Source organism: Sceloporus undulatus, chromosome 3 (genome assembly GCF_019175285.1).
Source record: "Sceloporus undulatus isolate JIND9_A2432 ecotype Alabama chromosome 3, SceUnd_v1.1, whole genome shotgun sequence".
NCBI lineage: Eukaryota > Metazoa > Chordata > Lepidosauria > Squamata > Phrynosomatidae > Sceloporus > Sceloporus undulatus.
In genome coordinates, this window is record NC_056524.1 from 212,210,256 (window position 1) to 212,230,592 (window position 20,337).

The 20,337-nt window shown below is 41.6% G+C and overlaps 1 protein-coding gene across 3 annotated transcripts in view; it reads right to left on the bottom strand.

Annotated features, from left to right (window-relative positions):
- KCNIP2 (potassium voltage-gated channel interacting protein 2) overlaps positions 1 to 20,337 on the bottom strand; it is a 169,108-nt gene that overhangs the window by 25,260 nt on the left and 123,511 nt on the right. Inside the window, exon 1 of one of the 3 annotated variants that reach the window (XM_042460754.1) lies at positions 19,080 to 19,210. The exons of the other annotated variants lie outside the window; for them this stretch is intronic. Coding sequence (XP_042316688.1) covers positions 19,080 to 19,182 — 103 coding nt within the window. The 5' untranslated portion in view covers positions 19,183 to 19,210. Of the gene's footprint in view, positions 1 to 19,079; positions 19,211 to 20,337 lie in introns of those variants that run through there. 3 annotated transcript variants of the gene reach the window in all.

The following is a 20,337-nucleotide window of genomic DNA, read 5'->3' on the forward strand; positions in this document are numbered from 1 at the left end:
GAACCAAAAAGAACCCACTTTTAGCAGGTTCTTTTTGGTGTGGAGGTATGCCACGTGGTTTGGCTGGTGCAGTGTCCCTCAGGGCCAAAAACGGGTGCCTCCAGCCTACCCTTTTAGGGGGGGTCTGTCAAGCCCCTATATTAGATTCATGGTCCATCTAACCCAGGACTTCTCAACAGGGGACACTACTTCCCATTCCATGTGAAATCACAACACAAAACATGACAGCTGTAGGAGTTTCCAGTATGCCCCTGTGTAGGCATAACAGAGGAAACAAGAGTTAAGTAGAAGGGCACATGACTTAGTCCATGTTCAATCCCTGGCCGTCTGGTGATGGTGGGAAAGGCCTTGGTCTGAAATTCTGGAGTGCCTCTCTGTGGCTCACTGTAAGCAACACTGAGCTGGATGGATCAATGAGCAAACTCAGTATAGGGCAGCTTACTATGCTTATTAAGGATTCCTTGAGAACATGTAAGCTGTATCTCATGCCACTGGGGCAAGGCACAGAAACAATGGTATGACTCCTTATCAGCTCACTCCAGTGAAGGGATGATTGATATCTTCAGGCGACTCAGCCTCTGATTAGAGGTTACCTCACCTCAGCACTCTAGTTCATTGTCATCTGCTGCCAGCACTCAGGATGCATAGCTGGCTGAGCCCATCCATCCCAGCGTAGGTAATCAGCTTGTCGATTTCAATCTGTGCTCTTGCCTAGTATCCATCTCAGACTTCATTTTGTGTGAATGTCCCCTGGCTAGACTTTTATCTTATCTTCTCCTTCACCACCCCCCACCCTCAAGCTGTCACATTCTCCACCCTCACATGCACAGAGGCCTCTGTTTCCTGCCAATTGTTCTTCTGAATTATTGATGCCAGCACTTCAGCAGCCATAATCAATACAGCCAGCTTTTTCATCCTCCCCAAATCCCCCACCCAGTTACAACTGTTCAAAGGAGGAGCAGCTTCTGGGCTACCAGTGAGTCAGCAATGTCTTTGGATTTCCGGATGGCAGCAAAGATGGGGCTCAAATGGACAGTGGGCTTCAAGAATGGCTATGCAATGCCATTAGTCCCTGGCATGCCATGTTTGTGGTGATTCAAGTACACCCTGCCTTATCAGGCTGCTAGGGAACACCACATTCCACCTTGCTGGGAAATGATTATGCCAAGGTTGTGAAGAAAGTGAGTGACATGGTATGATATAAATAGCACTCACAAGAAAACCAGATGTTGGAAAAGGCAATATCAGCTTTGTGGGATTCAGTGCATGTGCAGACTGTCAAGTCATATGGAATATAAGCAAAAGCAAGGGAACAAGTGAACTCATGAAGTATACTTAGAAATGCAACAAGGAGGAGGCAGCTTGCCACCTCCCTAAAGCACCCCTCTTCTGGATAGTCCATTCTTATAGCTTCTCCACTGATTGTTCATTTCTATTATCTTCCACTCTGATTGAACAACAACACATATCATCCCCAGGCAGCATGACCAGACTGGGGAAAGCTGATGTACATGATGCACCTTTTTCAACTTCTCTGCCCCCAGGAACATAAAGTACACTTATGTTGTCTATAGAAACCAGTGATATCTTCCCAAGCAATAGGTATAGTTTCCTACCATATTACTGGACACAAAGTCTGTAAGCCACTTGTTCTCCACTGTATATTAGGAATCCATTGACATATGCACAGGAAATCCATCATAACACATGGATAGGACCCCTACACTTGACATTTCTTTAAACTCTTTGCAAACTTGAAATGTCTTATAGATGTTATTAGGTGATTTCCTGTGTCTTGCAGTCCCCTGGTCTGGTCTACAACAAGGATCTTCTATCTTCTTACCTACAGGGAATCCCTGCCCCACTGAACTGCAATGCAAGACAGAAGATTCTGGAGCTTGCCCATGTGGTATGTAAGTTAGATCTGATTAGCTTCATTGTTACTTAACATAAAGAAGAAATATAATTTAGAACCATCCCTGTGGCTATGCGTCTCAACAGATCTTTAAAACAAAATATGTACAAGCCCTCTTTCATGGATAGCTGCTACTACTTAACTTCTCATTGGGAAATCCCAGAGTTTCTTAGAACAGTTTGAAAACTGATGGCCTAAACCAGGGACAGGAAACCTTGTTGTTGTTTGTTATTGAAGGCCATATTCCCCCAGCTGTAATCTGTTGGGGGAAGCATGGTGGTAGTAGGTGTGGCCAAAGCTCACAGTGGCTGGGACCAAAACAACAATTAAAAAAAAGAGTATCTCCCCTTCTGCTTCTTTCTTTGCCCTTGCCTAGTGGGCCACTGGGGATGGACAGAGTCTGTTTGCCAGAGGTCTGAACTGATCACTTGGAGCAAGCATTCAAAATTTGGCCAAGAATTACATGCAGCCCCACAAGGTCACAGCTTAACCAGCCCCACTCTTCAAGGTGGAACAATAAGATGTTCCGTTCCATTCCTTGCCTACTAAGCATGCTCAATCCGCATCAGACTGTTCTGACTAGAATTTGGGATCTTTTTTTTAAAAAATACTTCATGAAAACTTGGAAATCCTATAAACCTGCTAACAGTCCTTCTTGTCTGGAAATGGTGCCATTTGGTCAGCATAAATATATGCATTTGGGGAATCAAGATTACTGTTGCTTTATAAGATGTGGTGCTTATATAAGATGTTGAAAAGAGATGGCTGTTTCCATTACAGTCAAAGGCATCTGGGTATCCACTAACAGGGCAAATGGAAAACTAGTTGGACCTTTAATCTAATCCAGTAAATTATTATGACCTTACCTTTCCAAACCTGGGTTTGTAACAAAAATATGTACTCTTAAGAGGACGAAGTACATGCCCAGCAGCAATTTCTGCTTGTGCATAATTGTTCCACATGACCTGATTAATTTGGATAATGGCAATCCAATTTTGAATGTCAGAGTGGACTCATATAGTTCAGTTGGGAATCTATATTCACATGGGGAGCTGCCTGAGAAAACCTCACCCCTTACCTCAGATTGTTCCCTTAGTAATAATTTCCTGGGTATATTCTCTAAACATCACCTCCTGATTTCCAAATCAATCTCTAAAATTCTCCAAGCAGCAATTGCTTAATAGAGTGAGTCACAGGCTTCAAGGCAGAATATGGACTAGTGGCTGAACTGATATATCCAGGAATTTTAGTTGTAAATAAAGATTTGCAATTTCTAGAAGAAGCAGATAACATTACTACTTGATAACATCACTAAATCTTGAAACAGATCAACCATCTACTGTACATGTCTGAATGAGATTGCCCCACTGTTACCTCATTTGAGCTCTCTAGTTAAGGAGAGTGGATTGCTAGATGTTCTCAATCTAACTATAACTATAAGAAGTCTGAAAAATAAGAGGTCAGGTAATGGAAAGGGACACTCAGAGATGAAGGAAAAAAATAGAAGTACATTTATTAAAACCGTGGGGGTAGAAGCTGTGAAATGGTCAGAAAAACAGGTAAGCACAAACAAGAGGGTCAAAGGAATGAATTTCAACTCCCTTTTACCACTTTGGATAAGGCACACTAGGCTAAAAGGAAGATTAAAGATGGACAGACAGGCCATAAATGTAATTGAAAACAATTGCCTTCTCTTAGTCCACATGCCTGAATCATTGACAATAGCTCCCAGGCAGACTTTATAGAATTAGCCTTTGCTGATACAAGTGCACTTGGCTGAAAGAGGCCCTCATTCCCAAGAGACAGTCTTCTCTAACGGGATAGAATTCAGAGACACAGCCGTGTTAGTCTGGAATATCAGTATGCAAAGGGATCTTGTAGCACCTTTGAGATTAACTGTGCAAATTATCTATCTAGACTTTTAAACTCCACTTATATATTAAAACCTTTGCATTTTAATAAAATGCAAGACTCCTGATTATACTAGTTCAGATTGGAGGAGGCATGGGACTCTTAAAAAACATACAATGGAAAAGGATTCTGGAATGCCACTGAGCTAGCTATTCCCCAGTACATATTCCTGGGCCCCCTTCTCAGCCCATTTTCGCACTTCATAACATTTTGAGGCCCAAGGACTGAGCTGATGACAAATACAGTAGAAAATCAGAGCCATTGCATGCCCAACAGTCAGGATGCTTGACTGCCTGGGACCTAGGTAAAACACAGGTAATCAGGAAGGGGAGAGGTTAGCTCTTTGTTCAAGAACCGCTGTCCAGAGCATGGCATATATCACATTAAAGGATGATATATATGACATTCTCTGTCAACAATGCCTTTTAGTACTCTATTACTGGGCAAACAGGCCAGTCTCTGTGCCAGAGGATAAATATACATAAATCAGTTATTAGAAATGGCACAACACTTCAGTCTTCCTGGGCATTCCATTTCTGACATCAGGACGGTGGTCCTTGAACAAACAGACAAACAAACAATCAACCTACAAAAAGATTAGGAAGGGAAACTGCTGAATTACAATATATCCACAAACTCCAGTCCATCAACAGAGACAAGGACTTTCTGGCACACTACACATATTGTAACATTGGTTAACACCCCAGCCTCATAAGGCTGCTCTTAACCAGTTTATTATATCTTCTTTCTTGTTCTCAGCCACACACAACACATTTCAAAACTCCCTCCACCATTCAAATGGCCATCCACACACACCCTGGCCTTCCCTCCTGCCTTTGTTCCTCAACAGCCATAGTGAAAACTGAACTTGTCACCTGATCATCATACCCCAAATTTTGCATTTCTATGGATATTTATACAGTCTGATTATAAAGGTCCTTCATGGGTAAAAGTTCACTCTGTGCATCTGAGGAAGTAAACCAAGTACTGTTTATGAAAGTTTATGCTACAACTTCTTTCACACAGTACAATAGCATCCAAAATCAGTGAAATAGTGATACCTTTATTACACAAAATACACAATGCAAGCTTTCAAAGCTTCACTGACTCCTTCATCAGGTAACAGTGTTAAAAATCAAACAGGAGAAAGAAAGAAAATGACTATGTTGAGGTCATTTTCAGGCCTACATTTTGTCAAGATGTTATTATAATTGTTCTCAGTTAGGATGATACGGAGAGATATTCATGTAGGCAGAGGCCATTCCTCCTTTTTAGCCATGCGGGCTCTTGGAAACAAAGCACCTTAACATCCAGGAAATAAAATATAGGGCTGAGACAGACCACCCAAAAATGGTGTCTGTAGGTGCCCATTTTAATTCCTGAGGGACGTCACAGCCGTCAAACCACGCAACATCCCTCAGGAGTAAAAAGAACCTGGTTCTTCCAGGTTCTTTTGGCGGTGCCCAGGTTACGTTGCAAGTGCGCCACTGGCGCACTCGTGATGTAGGTAATGTGCAGTGATGTGCGGATGCTGTGCATCTCTTACGTAAAGATGGCGGCCCCTGTGTGGACGGGAGGCCGCCATTAGGCCACTGCCTGCACGTACTAGGGTTCTGGAGTGTGCTGTTGCTGTGCGTTCCAGAACCATAGTTTCGGTGGCGAGACAGCACTTTTGACCCATTTGTCTCAGGCCTTACACTCCATTAACAACACAAAAAGAAACCTCCTTTCAGATCCAGGTTGTCTCTGCCTTGTGTGAGGCTACCTTTTTCTTCCCCCTTTAGAGATGCACTTGGCACTTTGCATTTCAATTAATTGGATAGCTTTAGAATGCTATTATTTTTGAATGTGTGCCATCATTGGTCCAGCACCTTGCATTATATTTACAGATGCACCCAACAAGCTACCCACAGACAAATTTATTTGTTATAAAGCTGTCACTGTAGAACTTTCCCTTGTGTGGGTGTTTTCATGATTAAGAATTTAGAGTTTTAGGATTAGTTCTTAGTCTTTTCAATCTTTGCATTATGTCCCTTATAGTCTTTTATATTACACAATATATTTCTGTTAAAAAGAGCGGGTGTCTTGACTCTGGTGTCTAAGACAGATATTGTCTCATGACATCTGCAGTTATTCACCCCCAAAAAGGAGATAGCAGATTGAATGGCACAACACATGGCATGTAAACAATATCTCAAATTGATTAATATTCATTGGGCAGAGTGCCATTATTATGAAATGCAGAAACACCCACTTCATTCAACTGTATATCAGTATGATATATTGTAAACCTAGCAGCTGATTTGATTTCTGTTAAAAAGAGCGGGAAAACACCACAACTTGTGCACACGAGAATAAAAGAGAGATAATCTTTGCTTCAGTATGGAACCACTTTGACACGAAAACTTGCTATTCATGTGCAGGAGAGCAAGAGTTCAGTGACTGTGAATAAAATAAAATAACATTCACAAAATGAGTCACAAAAAAATATTCCAAAAATCTACAACAGGAAAATACTTTTATTAGACCTATTAAAATGTAGCAAAATAGCGAGTAAGTTTTTTAGCAATCCAGAACTCTGTCAGACTGTGAGGGTGAGGGAGAAATCTCTCATAACAATAATGCCACAGTGAATTAAGATTAAAGCAGAAGTCAAATCCACAACTGGCAATACCTTTACTGGAACCAACCAACACTATAAAAGAGTGTGCTAAGATACAGGTAAGATACAGGAGGGGAAGAAACAGAAAGGTAGAAAAATTAAGATAGATGTTGTGTCTTGACTCTGGTGTCTAAGACAGATATTGTCTCATGACATCTGCAGTTATTCACCCCCAAAAAGGAGATAGCAGATTGAATTAAATAGTTTTTGTTAAGTAGTGCTGCAGTTATCAAGTGGCATTTTGGAAAGAATAAACTGCTATCTCACCTCCATGTGCCTAAATGCCAGTAGAAACTCCAATCTGCTTCCACCTCTAGTCAGAACACAGATTTTTAGGTAGGAGCACAGAAGTAGAGACATTACATAGCTTATTTAAGCAAAACTATGTGGTTTCCAGGACCTTACTCTCATCTGAAGAAATTATGCTTGCTAATGTGTACCATTTTGGAAAAGGGCTAGATGAGCACTCCAAAACTTTAGAAACTTGTAAGAAAATGTTGAAAAGGTTAGGTAGAATAAAACACAGAATCACAGAGTTGGAAGGGATTGCAAATTTAGTCCAAGTGCTAGCCATTGCACAAATCCACAGCTAATCTCTGTGGAACAAAGGTGACCATCCAACTACCTGGCGCCAAATATAATTTAATTACAAAGTTACTTTTGGTAATACAGTCAGCCCTTCTTATACATGGATTTTTAATACACGGATTCAAGCATCCACGGTTTGAAAATGTTCAAAAAAAGTATAAATTTCAATATCAAACCTTGACTTTCCATTTTTTATAAGGGACACTATTTTGCTATGTCATTATATTTAATGGGACTTGAGCATCCACAGATTTTGTTATCCACGGGGGATCTTGGAACCAAACCCCAGTGTATAACAAGGGTCCACTGTAATCATGAAATGAAAAAAAAAACAGAGTTTCCTTCATTGTCGCCATTTACTGCCTGTGTCTTTGGGGCACTGGCAACCCTTGAAGAGATGGGCCAGCTGTGGCAATGGTGGCAGGACTGACTTCATGTTTTTGCTGCTGCTGTCTCCTCCTCACTGCCTCCTGTTCCTGCTTGCTTGGCAGCTTCTTCTGGGTCTTGAAGGGCTGCTGGCCAGAGAGGCAGAGGTAGAGGAGGAGTCCATGGCTGCCAAGGCTTAGTGGCCAGAGAACAAGAAGCTTGTCTTATTTGCTGATAGTAACTGTGAATGAGGCAAGCACCTCCTTTTTCTGTCCACTGAACATCACTCACCCCCACATGCCTTCAAGGTTCAGTGGGTGGAGAAAGCCATTCACTTCGCTCACTGACAATGACTGCAAGCAAGCATATCCCTTCTCCACCCACTGAGTAGCACATCACCCCCATACCTCAGTTGGTACTGGTATACACTGGTGCAAATTGTCCAAAGATTACGTAAGCCTCTTGCAAACGCTAATTTCTCCACAGACCCCACACCACCTATTCTTTAGGTAACAGTACCATAGCACAAACAACCACAAATTATAGGGAGCTATCCCCTCTGATATGGTTTCTGATGTTTGAGAGGCTTTCTCTTGTGTTTTGAGTTCTATTCAAAAACAACAAGGCAACACAACAATTGATACACTGTTTTTTGTAGGTTTTTCAAGCAATGTGGCCATGTTCTAGAAAATTTTCTTCCTGATGTTTCGCCAGCATCTGTGGCTGGCATCTTCAGAGATGCTGGCGAAATGTCAGGAAGAAAATCTTCTAGAACATGGCCACATAGCCCGCAAAACCCTACAAAAAACTATGGATGCCGGCCATGAAAGCCTTCAACTTCACAAACTGATACACTAACAATAATAATTGAGGTATAGCAGTGTTTCTATAGAAATAAGAATCATATAACAACAAACTATATGCAGTACAACTCTGTAATCATGCAACTGGTATAATGGTTGATGTAAACTACAAGTATATATAATCAACTCTGTAATTATGCAAGCAGTATAATGATCAACGTAAAGTGCAAGTGTATATAACAAGCATATAGCTTGTTGTCATATTATCATTATTTCTATAAACCACTGCTATACCAGGATTATTATTATTAGTGTTTTGGGATCTCTCATCTATACAGTCATATACTTGGTAGAGATCAGGTGCCTTGGAATCCACTATCCACCAAAAGAGTTTATGACAAGACTGCGCATTGCAAGGAATTTTTGCAAGCTAATTCCTTTATTGCTGCTGCAACTCTGCCTCATGATTCAGCATCTTTCACCTACCTCACCCTGTCCTTTTCTTGTGCTGGGGAGAAGCCAGAAAAGGCCAGTCTACTCCTTGGCATCACCACAGAGATGAAAAGGATTGATTGCGGTGGAGCTGATGGCAGGGCCATATCCATTAATGTCTCCAAGCCATTAGGGGATTTCATTTCACCAGCTGGCATGATGCAGCAATGCCTGAGAGCACTCTTGTGGTCAGAAATAACACACTGAGGGAGGTAGAGGCACTTCTGAGTGGCAGGGACAGGATAGTCATTTTCTTTATGGCAGATGGTGGGGGTAATTAATTCTTGCTAATTTCTAAGCAGTCCCACAGTATTATACTTGCTGGGTGAGAATGTAAGAAGAAGGTTTTGTCCACACAGACCAGTGATGGGACACTTGTAGTTTCCAGATACTTTTAGACTGCAACTTTCACAATCCCTCATTATTGCCTATGCTATAGGCTTAGTGGTTAGGGGCCACCCTAGAGGGCCACTTGTTCTCCACCCCTTACATAGACTGAAGGGAATAGATAGGTTCTCATAGCTGGAGGCTTCTGCTTGCAGTAGTGTAACTAGTCACCATGACTATACACTGCTAGCAGAATCAGAGGTTGAGTATCAGATTCTGGTAGAGTTGCCAGGTCGGGACTCTCCCAGGCCCTGAGATATGAAGATCAAAAATTGAGACCCAGAAATGCCCACTTAGGATGTCATAATATGGTGATGACATTAAGCAATAATGTAATATCATCCAAAATTGCACAGTTTACACCTTTCAAATAAAAAAAAATAAAGTGTAACAAATCACACACACACACACACACACACACACTTTCAAGGCAGCACTCTTACCTTGAGATTCCTCTTTGCCCTGAGAACTGGAAAAGAGTGGCCATGTCCTAAGATCTAGTAGTCCTAACTGCTGAAAAATGACAGTAAGCGTCTACTATTGACTCATCCCACTTGTTGGCTTCTGGTTGACCAATGTGTGAAGCATATTATCATACTATAGGTCTTTGGTCTGATCTAACTGAAACCCTGTCTAATCTCCTCTGACATAGCAAGCCTCTTATACTGTCCCCATGGAACACTCTAATCTAGCCTTTTAGGCAAATATATTAGGAAAACAATTCACTGGGGTTGAGAAATACACAGAAAGGGAAAGCAAATTTGTAAGAGCAAGAGTTTATAAGGTTTTTAACAGCATAAAATAACACTAATATATATTACTAGGAAATTTACACAGTTTTGCCCTGGTTGATGTTGAAGATCTTTGTATAGGACTCAAACAAAACAGAGGTTTGAGTGGCAGCACCTACAAGTCTTAAAATTTTGTTTTACACCAAGTTCCATTCTAAATGGCTACAACAACACTCCAGCCCCCAAAGCAAACATTTGTGATTACCTGCATGAAAATGTTTCGGATATCAAGCTAACTGTAAATAGCAAATTTGGACAAAATTCATTGGCAGATGAGTATTTTGGACTCATCTGAAGTGTTTGATCCCCATCACAGTACACTGTGATAATCTTTAACTGTCTGTAGAAGTCTGGGGTTTGTAATTTAGTAACGCCCAAGAACTCTCTAGCTGGGGATTCTGAATGCCCCCCAACTGCAAATCCCAGGATTCCATGCAATGTTGCCATGCCAGTTAAAGTGGAATATAATGCTATAACAATGTGGTGTGATAGGGTCCACATACGATGGGTCAATCTCAAACCCTTCTCAGGTCTTTGTTTTGGTTCCATTAGCTAACACACCAACTTTGGTGACTTTGTGATCAAGTATGTGGATTTGTATTATGCAATAGACAACAAATACTCCACTTTAAATTATACCATAGATGTTCAAATCTTGGAAAAGTTACTTGTTTAAATTACAATGATAATCCATCAGGCAATATGGCCAGTGGTGTTACTGGCTGGGGATTCTGGGAGTTGTAATTAAAATAAGTAACTTTCCCAAATTCCAATTATATTTATGATGTCAACCATAATATTATCCCAAGCTGCCATTAGACAAATTCTTTAAGGATATCATAGCCGTATCAGATGCCATGAAAAGATAAGAAGGGATGGCCATTGTTTTAATGCCCTACTTGAGGTGTATCTGGCTGCCTGGTGCTAGACAGCGAAAGCTAGATCTTGAACTGATGCAGCAAAGTGATTCTTGTATTTTTCTTATGCTATGATTTTTAGCCTAATCTGCTCTGGCAGATTTAGATAATACATTAATTGGGAACATGTTGTTGCATGTATTAGATAAATTATGGTAAGATATGGTAATATATAGTAGATGTAATAAGATACGGATCTGATGGGAGGGATGAGAGTGTGGAATGTTGGGAGTGACTGGTGATTGGCTGAATGTATATGGGGATTTTAAAATGGCAGGTGCATATGGAAGTAAATGAGAGTGAGAATCGGGTTAAGAGTCACAGTTAGGTTGAAGAGTTTGAGATGTTAGAAGAGTTAGGTTTAGAGATACAGGTCAATTAAGGTCAATTAGAGTCAGGGTCAGAGTTAATTAGGATATGAGTAAGAAAGTAGGAAATGTGAGTTACAGGTAGTGTCGATCAGGATTCAGATGTATCAAATAAGCAGTCTTTAATGTTATGTTCTATTTCTCTTTAATAAATCATTTTTGTATTATACACTTGTGCCTCTGAGAATGTTTTGTTGTCAACCTTCACTCCTGGAGACCCTGTGAATCAGACATCTCCAAGACTCCCTGTCCTCCACTGCTCTGCTCAGGTCCCGCAGGCTTAAAAAAACAAAACAAAACAAAACAACAAGCTTCATTTATATACTGCTTCATACCGCCTAAACAGTGTCTATGCGGTTTATAATTACAGGCTCAGGCCTGTGGCCTCTTTGGTGGCCTCTTTGACTGAGTCTAACCATCTGGCATGCACTCTTCTTCTCTTTCTATTGGCCTCTACGTTTCCTAACATCATTGTCTTTTCCAATGATTCATGCCTTCTCATGTGGCAAAAGTACAACAGCCTCAATGTAGTCATCTTGGCTTCCAGGGAGAGTTTGGGCTTGCTCTGTTCTAGAACCCATTTGTTTGTCTTCTTGGCTATCCATGGTATCCTCAGCACTCCTCTATAGCACTACATCTCATAGAATCTCAAATTAGTTGATTTTACTTTTATCAGCTTTTTTCACTGTCCAACTCTCACATCCATACATGGTAATGGGGAATGCAACTGCTTCAACAATCTTCGCTTTAGTTTTCAGAGTTACATATCTTTACACTTTAGGATCTTGTTCAGTCCTTTCATAGCTGTCTTTCCCGATCCCAGTATTCTAATTCTGTGATTACAGTCACTGTTATGTATGGGAACTTTGACTATTTCAATTTTATTGTAATCTAGGATGAATTCTTGCAGAGCTTCTGTGATCATTATTTTTATATTTCTTAATGTTCAACAGTAAGCCTACCTTGGCACTTTTTTCCTTGACGTTCAGTAATTGCTCAAGATTTTTGTTGGATTCTGCTAGTATTAATGTGTCATCTGCATTTCTTAGGTTCCTGATGTTCCTTCATCCAGTCTTCATTCCTCCTGCTATAGGGGCTAATCCTGCTCTGTATAAGATATTTTTTGCATCCAGATTGAATAAAGAGAGTGATAGGATGCAGCCTTACCTAATCCCTTTTCCAACTGGAAACCATTCTATCTCTCTGTATTCAGTTCTGACAGCAGGTTCTTGTCCTGAATACAAGTTATGCATCAGGACAATCAAATATACTGGCATTCCCATGTGTTCTTGGAAAGCTTGAGTTCAAAAACACTATGTCAGTGTTGGCGCCAGTTATTCAAGGGTGGTGGGATCCAATGGAAAGATTAAATGAATAAACTCTTGCAAAGGAACCACAAGGGCATCTAAAAGCCCCCACAGTCAACTTGGCTACTCCTGTAACTTTTGCATTTGGAGATAGCAAACTTAACAGTATTCAGGGATATCATTCTTGCAGAGAAGACTGTTTGTCATCCTATACAAAGACTTGATTTTTAAGAACAAACTATAGCATTCTAAATGGCTTCTATTGCCACACTTGCCTGCTACACCTAAACTTTGCCAGATCTGCCAACATGGCATCTTCCTGGGATGATCACTGATCTCTGACAAAATAGGAGTTTGGGGGAGTTCACTGGGCAGGGCTAAAACAGATCTTGAAGAAAGATACATTATGGCTACAATGGAGAACTGAAATATTATGATCTTCAGCTACATCCCTTGTCTCTGTTGTTCCTCAGCCTCTCAGGGAGAGGGGAAAGTTGGGGGTTCAGCTTTCTGTTTCCATGCAACTACTCTCATAGTAACTTTCAAAATCAAAATGCAGACCTATAGGCTTTTGTAACTCCAACAGCATCACTTCCATTTCTTCTGAATGATATTTTTTTTAAAATCATGCCTAATGAAGAAATTAGTCAGCTCTGAAAGTCAGCACAATATTTCCTACATTATCTGGCTGGCCTAAGAAAGATATCACCAATGTACATTAACTGAGCCAGTGTGGTGTACTAGTCTGAGTGCTGGACTTGGACACTGGGAGACTAGGGGGTAAAGCAGACAGCTGATAAAGAGTGGCCTCTGGCCCCTCCGGTCATGATTAGGCCAGGACTGCAATGCACGCATGGCCAAAGCAGGATATCATTGCAGGTCCAAGCCATGCCTGCCAGAAGTCAGATTTAATCTACTCCTTTTTAATCCGGTCTTTTAGACTACAGCACAGGCTCAGCACGGCTACTGGCCACTTTGGGGGCATGCATCATGTAAACATCACATCCCCAAAGTGATGGGAAACCATTTTATTTGGTCTGTCTGTTTTGGTTTCAGACACCTTTTGAGCCATGGAAACTTTCTGGGTGACCGTGGGCAAGTCACACACTCTCATCCTTATAGGAAGGCATAAATCTGAATAAATCTTGCCAAGAAAATCCTGTGGTAGGATCAATATAAGACACAGTCAACTTGAAGGTATATAACAACAACAAGCATTAATGGGAAAACAACCGGGACAAATGAATTTTCCAGTGCTTATCAATTATGTCATGAGACACAGCTTGTCCTTCAAAGAAGGCAGGCAGAAAGAGGGAAAATGAAGAGAGAGAAAACTGGCAGAGCTGGTCTTGTGTAATGAGGATTTTAACCCACAGGGACTGCAAACATAGATTAGTCCCAGACTGAGAATCATAACAAAAGCTGGATTTATGCACGGCTGTACTAACAAGACACCAATTAGAATCCTAAAGAATCTGCATTTGCCCCTCAAACTTTCTTTGGTATAATCTGCACTGCACCAGTAATGCAGTTTGGGATTTGTAGTTTTGGGAGATATTTAGTCTTCTCTTTCAGAGAGCTTGGTGCCACAAAAAACTACAAATCCCAGGATTGCATAGGATACAGCCATGGCAGTTAAAGTGGAGTAAAAGCGCATTATTTCTGAAGTTGGATGACAGCTTCCTGAATTCCCCAGCCAGCATAAATATCATTGTAAACAAAAAGTAATTTTTCCAAGCTTATTATCCAAGCTTATTATTTTTCCTGTCCCTGCCTTATAAGATTTGTCTAGCACTGGAGGTATTCCTCCATAGCAGGGCATTGAACTGGATGTTCCTTGAGGTCTCTTCCAGCTCTATGATTCTATTATTTTATGGGGATCAGAAGTACCCCCAATATGGAAGAGTGAGGAAAGGGACTCGACAAAATTGCTTTATCTGCAAAATTAATTACAGTAATTATGTGCACATTCAGCAGGAAGACACTTCTGCAATTCCTTTTTAGAAAATTCATGGCATTTTGATGCTTATTGTCAAAACAAGATTCAAGAACCTATCTTACATTATATATTCACCATTTGTTATACCAGGCATTTAAACACACTGTAAATTTTAATAGAGGTTCAACATTTGTGTTTTACAATAAATAAAGGAAGAACTTTTTATTGTTTCAAAAAAATCTGAAGAATGATTCCTTGGTTGAAACCATACGATTCCTAATCTATTCACTGTGTCTCAACTTTTTACTCTCATTTTGTACAATAATCCCTAGAGAGCCAGCATTGTGTAGTAGTTTGAGCATTGGACCATGACTCTGGAATGCAGAGTTTGATTCCCCCGCTCGGCCACAGAAACCTATTGGGTAACCTTGGGTGAGTCACACACTCTTAGCCCCAGAAAACCACATTATAGGTTTGCCTTATGTTTGCCATGTTGAAAATGACTTGAAGGCACACAGTGGACAACTGTGGTTCTCCAGATGTTGTTAGATAGATGTGTCCCACTAAAAGAATCAGAGATGTTTATCACACTATGCTCTTAAAGAGGTACTATTCCAGTGTGACTCCTCTAGCAGCCTCCTGTTGCATGCTGGGATTGGCAGTTTTAAGGAGCTGAACTTCTCTGCCTGAGAATTCTAAATACCCCTCCTTAAAACTGCCAATCCCAGCATGCAACAGGAGGCAGCTAGAGGAGTCACACTGGAATAGTACCTCTTTAAGAGCTCGTCTGATAAACACCCAAGAATCATAGAATCATAGAATCGTAGAGTTGGAAGAGACCACAAGGGCCATCCAGTCCAACCCTCTGCCATGCAGGAAATCACAATCAAAGCATCCCCGACAGATGGCCATCCAGCCTCTGTTTGAAGACCTCTAAGGAAGGAGACTCCACTACACCCCGAGGGAGTTTGTTCCACTGTCAAACAGCCCTTGCTATCAGGAAGTTCCTCCTAATGTTGAGGTGGAATCTCTTTTCCTGCAGCTTGCATCCATTGCACCGGGTCCTAGTCTCTGGAGCAGCAGAAAACAAGCTTGCTCCCTCATCAACATGACATCCCTTCAAATATTTAAACAGGGCTATCATATCACCTCTTAACCTTCTCTTCTCCAGGCTAAACATCCCCAGCTCCCTAAGTCGTTCCTCATAGGGCATGGTTTTCAGACCTTTCACCATTTTAGTCGCCCTCCTTTGGACACGCTCCAGTTTCTCAATGTCCCTTTTTAATTGTGGTGCCCAGAACTGGACACAATATTCCAGGTGGGGCCTGACCAAAGCAGAATATAGTGGCACTATGACTTCCCTTGATCTAGACACTATACTTCTATTGATGCAGCCTAAAATCGCATTGGCCTTGTTAGCTGCCGCATCGCACTGTTGACTCTTACCATAATCTCTCACCACTGCCTAGGTTAGTTGGGTTTGATGGGAGTTGTAGGCCAAATAAATATCTGTAGAGCCATTCTTGCCACCTATGTTACTGGTAAAAAACACTCATCTCCTTACAACAGGGGTTGAAATCAAATGACTCTCCAGATGCTACTGGGTTGCAGTTTCCAGAATTCCCTGCAGTGGCTATACTGGTGATGGCTGCTAGGACTTGCAACCCAGCAACATCAGTTTCCCACCCCTGGTTTTTACAGTTACATTATGCATGTGAGGCACCATGAACACATCAAGAAAATGTTGTGGAATAGGTAATGTCGATGAAGAGAAAGCAACTTTCTAGGACTAACTATACTGCTGTCCACCTGTTATTAGAGACTTAAGATCCCTCTTGCTGTACTACAGAAAAGTGTATCCATCAGAAAAGTAGAGTGTGTATTAATTTTGGAAATAACACTTTTGCCTCTATCCAACTTTGATTGGATGTGTATCACATGTCCACACTGAATATCTGCATCTACGTGGGTGGCAAACAGAAAACCCAAAGCCAGATGTTGACACAGATCATTCCAAAGCTTGGAAACATTACTTTTTGGGACTATAACTCTCTCCCACCCCAAGCAAACATGGCCATTGGCTTTACTAGCTGAGGGATTCTGGTAGTCGTAGTCCAAAAAACTAACTTTCCCAAGCTCTGATATACTTCTAATAACACTGTTTCACCAAACTAGGCTACCTGCAATGCACTTTGTGCTCTACTCCAGCATAAAAATCTCCAGGAAGTCCCATCTTGAATAGCAAAAAAAGTAGAACTGCTACAGATCTCTGTCCAGAAGGCCTGTGCAAGGAGATAACACAGGATAATGAGGAGGGCAGAACTAAGCCTAACTCTCTGTGGGGACAGCAGGCAAGAACAGAAGAGAAATGAAAGGCAGAATGCCACAGTCATGTCTGCTAAGCCTGTAATCTGCTTTCATGGCCCCCAATGTGCCCAAAGGGGACTGTTATTCTAAACTGAAATTAAGAAGTTGGAAGCAGATTTCCCTGATCATGAAGAACTGGACATATAGTCAACATGAATAAGGCCATGAGGAAACAAAGTGTCCCCCAAAAGAGGATGAAGAAAGACAGAAAAAAATAATTTGGAAGTTCCCACAACCTGGAAATTGAATCTCCTCAAAATGTGTTGCATGTGTGTGCATACCCTCATGTTGCCTCTTCACTTACAGCAACCTCATGAATTTCATTTCCACAAACCTCAGTGGAGAAAGCAAACAGGTATCAAGAGTTCCAGCGAAATATATGATTTACCTCAGAACTTGGGGAAGCTTTTCTTGGACTACAGTGCCTGCAATCCCCCAACCACTATCTACAATACTCCAATCTCCTCCTTTTCCAAGCTCTAATTACCTGCTCAAAACATTATTCTTATGCTAGACAAGACTAACGGATACATTTGATACTGTAGGAGTCTACTAGTGCAGTGCCTCAACTCATGTCATGAGAGACAATCCAATTCAGGATCCTTGCCAGTAGCCTATAAATTTGGGCCAAAAAAGCCTCCACTGAAAACATGAGGCAGGCAAAATGAGTGCAGCAAGAGCAGCAGCAGCAGCAATAACAACAAAACTAGACAGAAAGAAGCCCCTGTATTATATTAACAAGGAAAGAAAGCCACTTTTATCAGCAGCACACTTCCAATCCACACAAAAAGGAAATGTTTGCAGTTTGCAGTATGATCCCAAGGAAGGAAGTTTCCCAGAATATAATAATAAGAAAATACACAACTTTTTTTACATTGGTCATTCACTTTTTTATTTTGTTGTTGATGTATTATAGAAGTCTCATTCCTGCCCCCTATGATAAAGGAAAACGAGGACAGACATCTGAAGGCAGAAGAGCACTTACACAGAATAAGGTCCAGCGCTAGACATTTTGCTATCTGAGACCCCAACTACTAGTACCCAAGTAGTTTTAGCATATGAGGCAGAAAGTCTCACAAGTGTATCTCCCTAACCCTGGAAGTTAAAGCATAATAATAGCAGAGTATTAATTAGTAATTATCTATCCTTTTATGCCATCCAGAACCAGCTGCCTCACAATCCCTGAGGATAGGGCTGGGCCCTGCAAAGAGTTTAGCATATCTACAGTAGCAATGAGCTTATACAGAACTCAACATTTACCACTGAGGGAAATGCAGAGAGCATGCTCTCCAATCAGTCAAACACCCCTGCTTCATATTTACTTGTTCCTAATAGTATGGAAAGAGCCACTGCGGTGTAGTGGTTTGAATGGTAGCCTACAACTCTGGAGACCAAGGTTTGAATCCTATATTTGCCATGAAACTCACTGGATGACCTTGTGCAAGTCAAATGCTCTCAGCCTCAGGGAAAGGCAATGGCAAACCTCCTCTGAACAATCTTGCCCCCCAAAAATCCATGATAGATCACCTTAGGCCACCATAAGTCAGGAACAACTTGGAGGACACAGAAAAAAACAGTAAGGCATCTGCACCTCTGTCCTCCACAACTTATCCATAGTGTGTAACCTACACTCACCATTGCCATCACCAGGTACTCCTCCTAGTTATACACAAAATGCTGGCCTACTAGCCTAGTCCAAGTGAGTATCCTTGAGATGAAGGTTGGGTCAGCAAGCTTTTACAACTTTACAACCTTTGAGTTGGTCTTGGAACAGTATTATTAATCCCTTATCTTGTGTTTGTTTTTTCTCGTTTATTTGTTTTTGGCCAGTTATGCCATCATTGCTCCCTACCCTGTACACACACCTTCCTCAAGGCTCATCTATTTTGCAAGGAGCTCCATCTCATGATACATATTTTTCCCCTTATTCCAGGAGGTGCTTTACTGTGCTGTGCCTGTATTTAGGCAAAACAGCACAAGTCTTTGACTGCATTCCTCCCTTCCTCAAGTGTACTATGCTTTCCCACAAATCTGCTTGCCCCTTAACATCCAGAAAGGTACAGTTACCATAGAAATGATACTGAAGCCACTTGGCTTGTGGCAAAGCTCATGTGAGTGTTTAACTAGAGATCTATTGTCCTGTCCACAATGATAGTTCTGACACATCCAAATGCTGCTGGAACTAGTCACAAAGTTAACGGATTAAACTGAATTGTCTTCCCTCCACCATCACTCCCCCCATACACAAACTTTTCATGTGCATTACCTTCCAAGGAGACTGGTTCAAAAAGCCCAAACTGCTCCAGCACCTTGACGAAGAGGACGAGAACCACCAACACGGCGATCATCTCCAGGCCTTCCAGGTTCATGGTGAAAGGGATTCATGGCATCAAGCCCACGACTCACCCTTGTTGCTCTCCTGGCTCCTTTTCACTCACTCCAGTTCAGCCAGGCTCTCCCACATGCCTGTGGGTTTTATATATCCCTTGGAAGCAGGCTGAAAGTGCCTTCAATTCTGCTGCTGTTGAAGTTCCCCCTCCATCCCTAGGGCAACCCAGACATTCCTTCAAGAAGTCACCTCGGGCACCCAGTTTCTGTGCACTAAAAGGAGGAAAAGCTCCTAGAACAGGACTATGAAGTTTACTGTTGGTAGTTCTGAGGCAGCGGAGTCTACGCTGCGCAGGCTGGCTTACAGAGATGAGAGTGAGAGTGAGAGAGGGAGTGTGGCAGCGCCAAGAGAAGAATGCAGGGGGGGGGGAGAAAGATGTGTATTTAGAAGGAGCCCTGCCCTCACATCCTATCCCAATGACACCAACTCAATCGATTTGCTTAATGCAGTTGCTAAAGAGATGGGAGAGTTAAGAGGATCTTGGCTCATGTTCAGGAAGGAAGTTTCAATGCAGAGGCAGAGGGGGAAACGTGAAGACACCCTCTTGTGACATCTCAGCTTGTCTAGGCCCGGCACTTCCATGGCAAGACACCTGCCCATATCTGTAGGCAGGTACTGCCCTTGAACACCTCTTAAGAAACAATGGTGCTTAATTGTCTGGAGGGAAACAGAATTATACCACTTTGACACCACTTTAAATATTTTTTTCTGCTTGTTTTCTGCTGCTCCAGAGAATTGGAGATGCAACAATGGATGCAAGTTACAGGAAAAGAGATTCCACCTCAACATTAAGAGGAACTTCCTGACAGTAATAGCTGTTTGACAGTGGAACACACTGGTGGAGTATCCTTCTTTGGAGGTTTTAAACAGAGGTTGGATGGCCATTTGTTGGGGATGCTTTGGTTATGAGTTCCTGCATGACAATGGGTTGGACTGGATGGCCCTTGTGGTCTCTTCCAGCTCTATGATTCTAAATATCATGGCTGCAGCTTACTGAATCTTGAGATACATAGTTCTGTGAAGTATTTAGAATTGTCTGCCAGAGAGCTCTAGTGACTGCCCAGACTACAGATCCAATGATTCCATTGGATGGAACTATGGCAGTTAAAGGATCTATTTGTACTACACAATTATA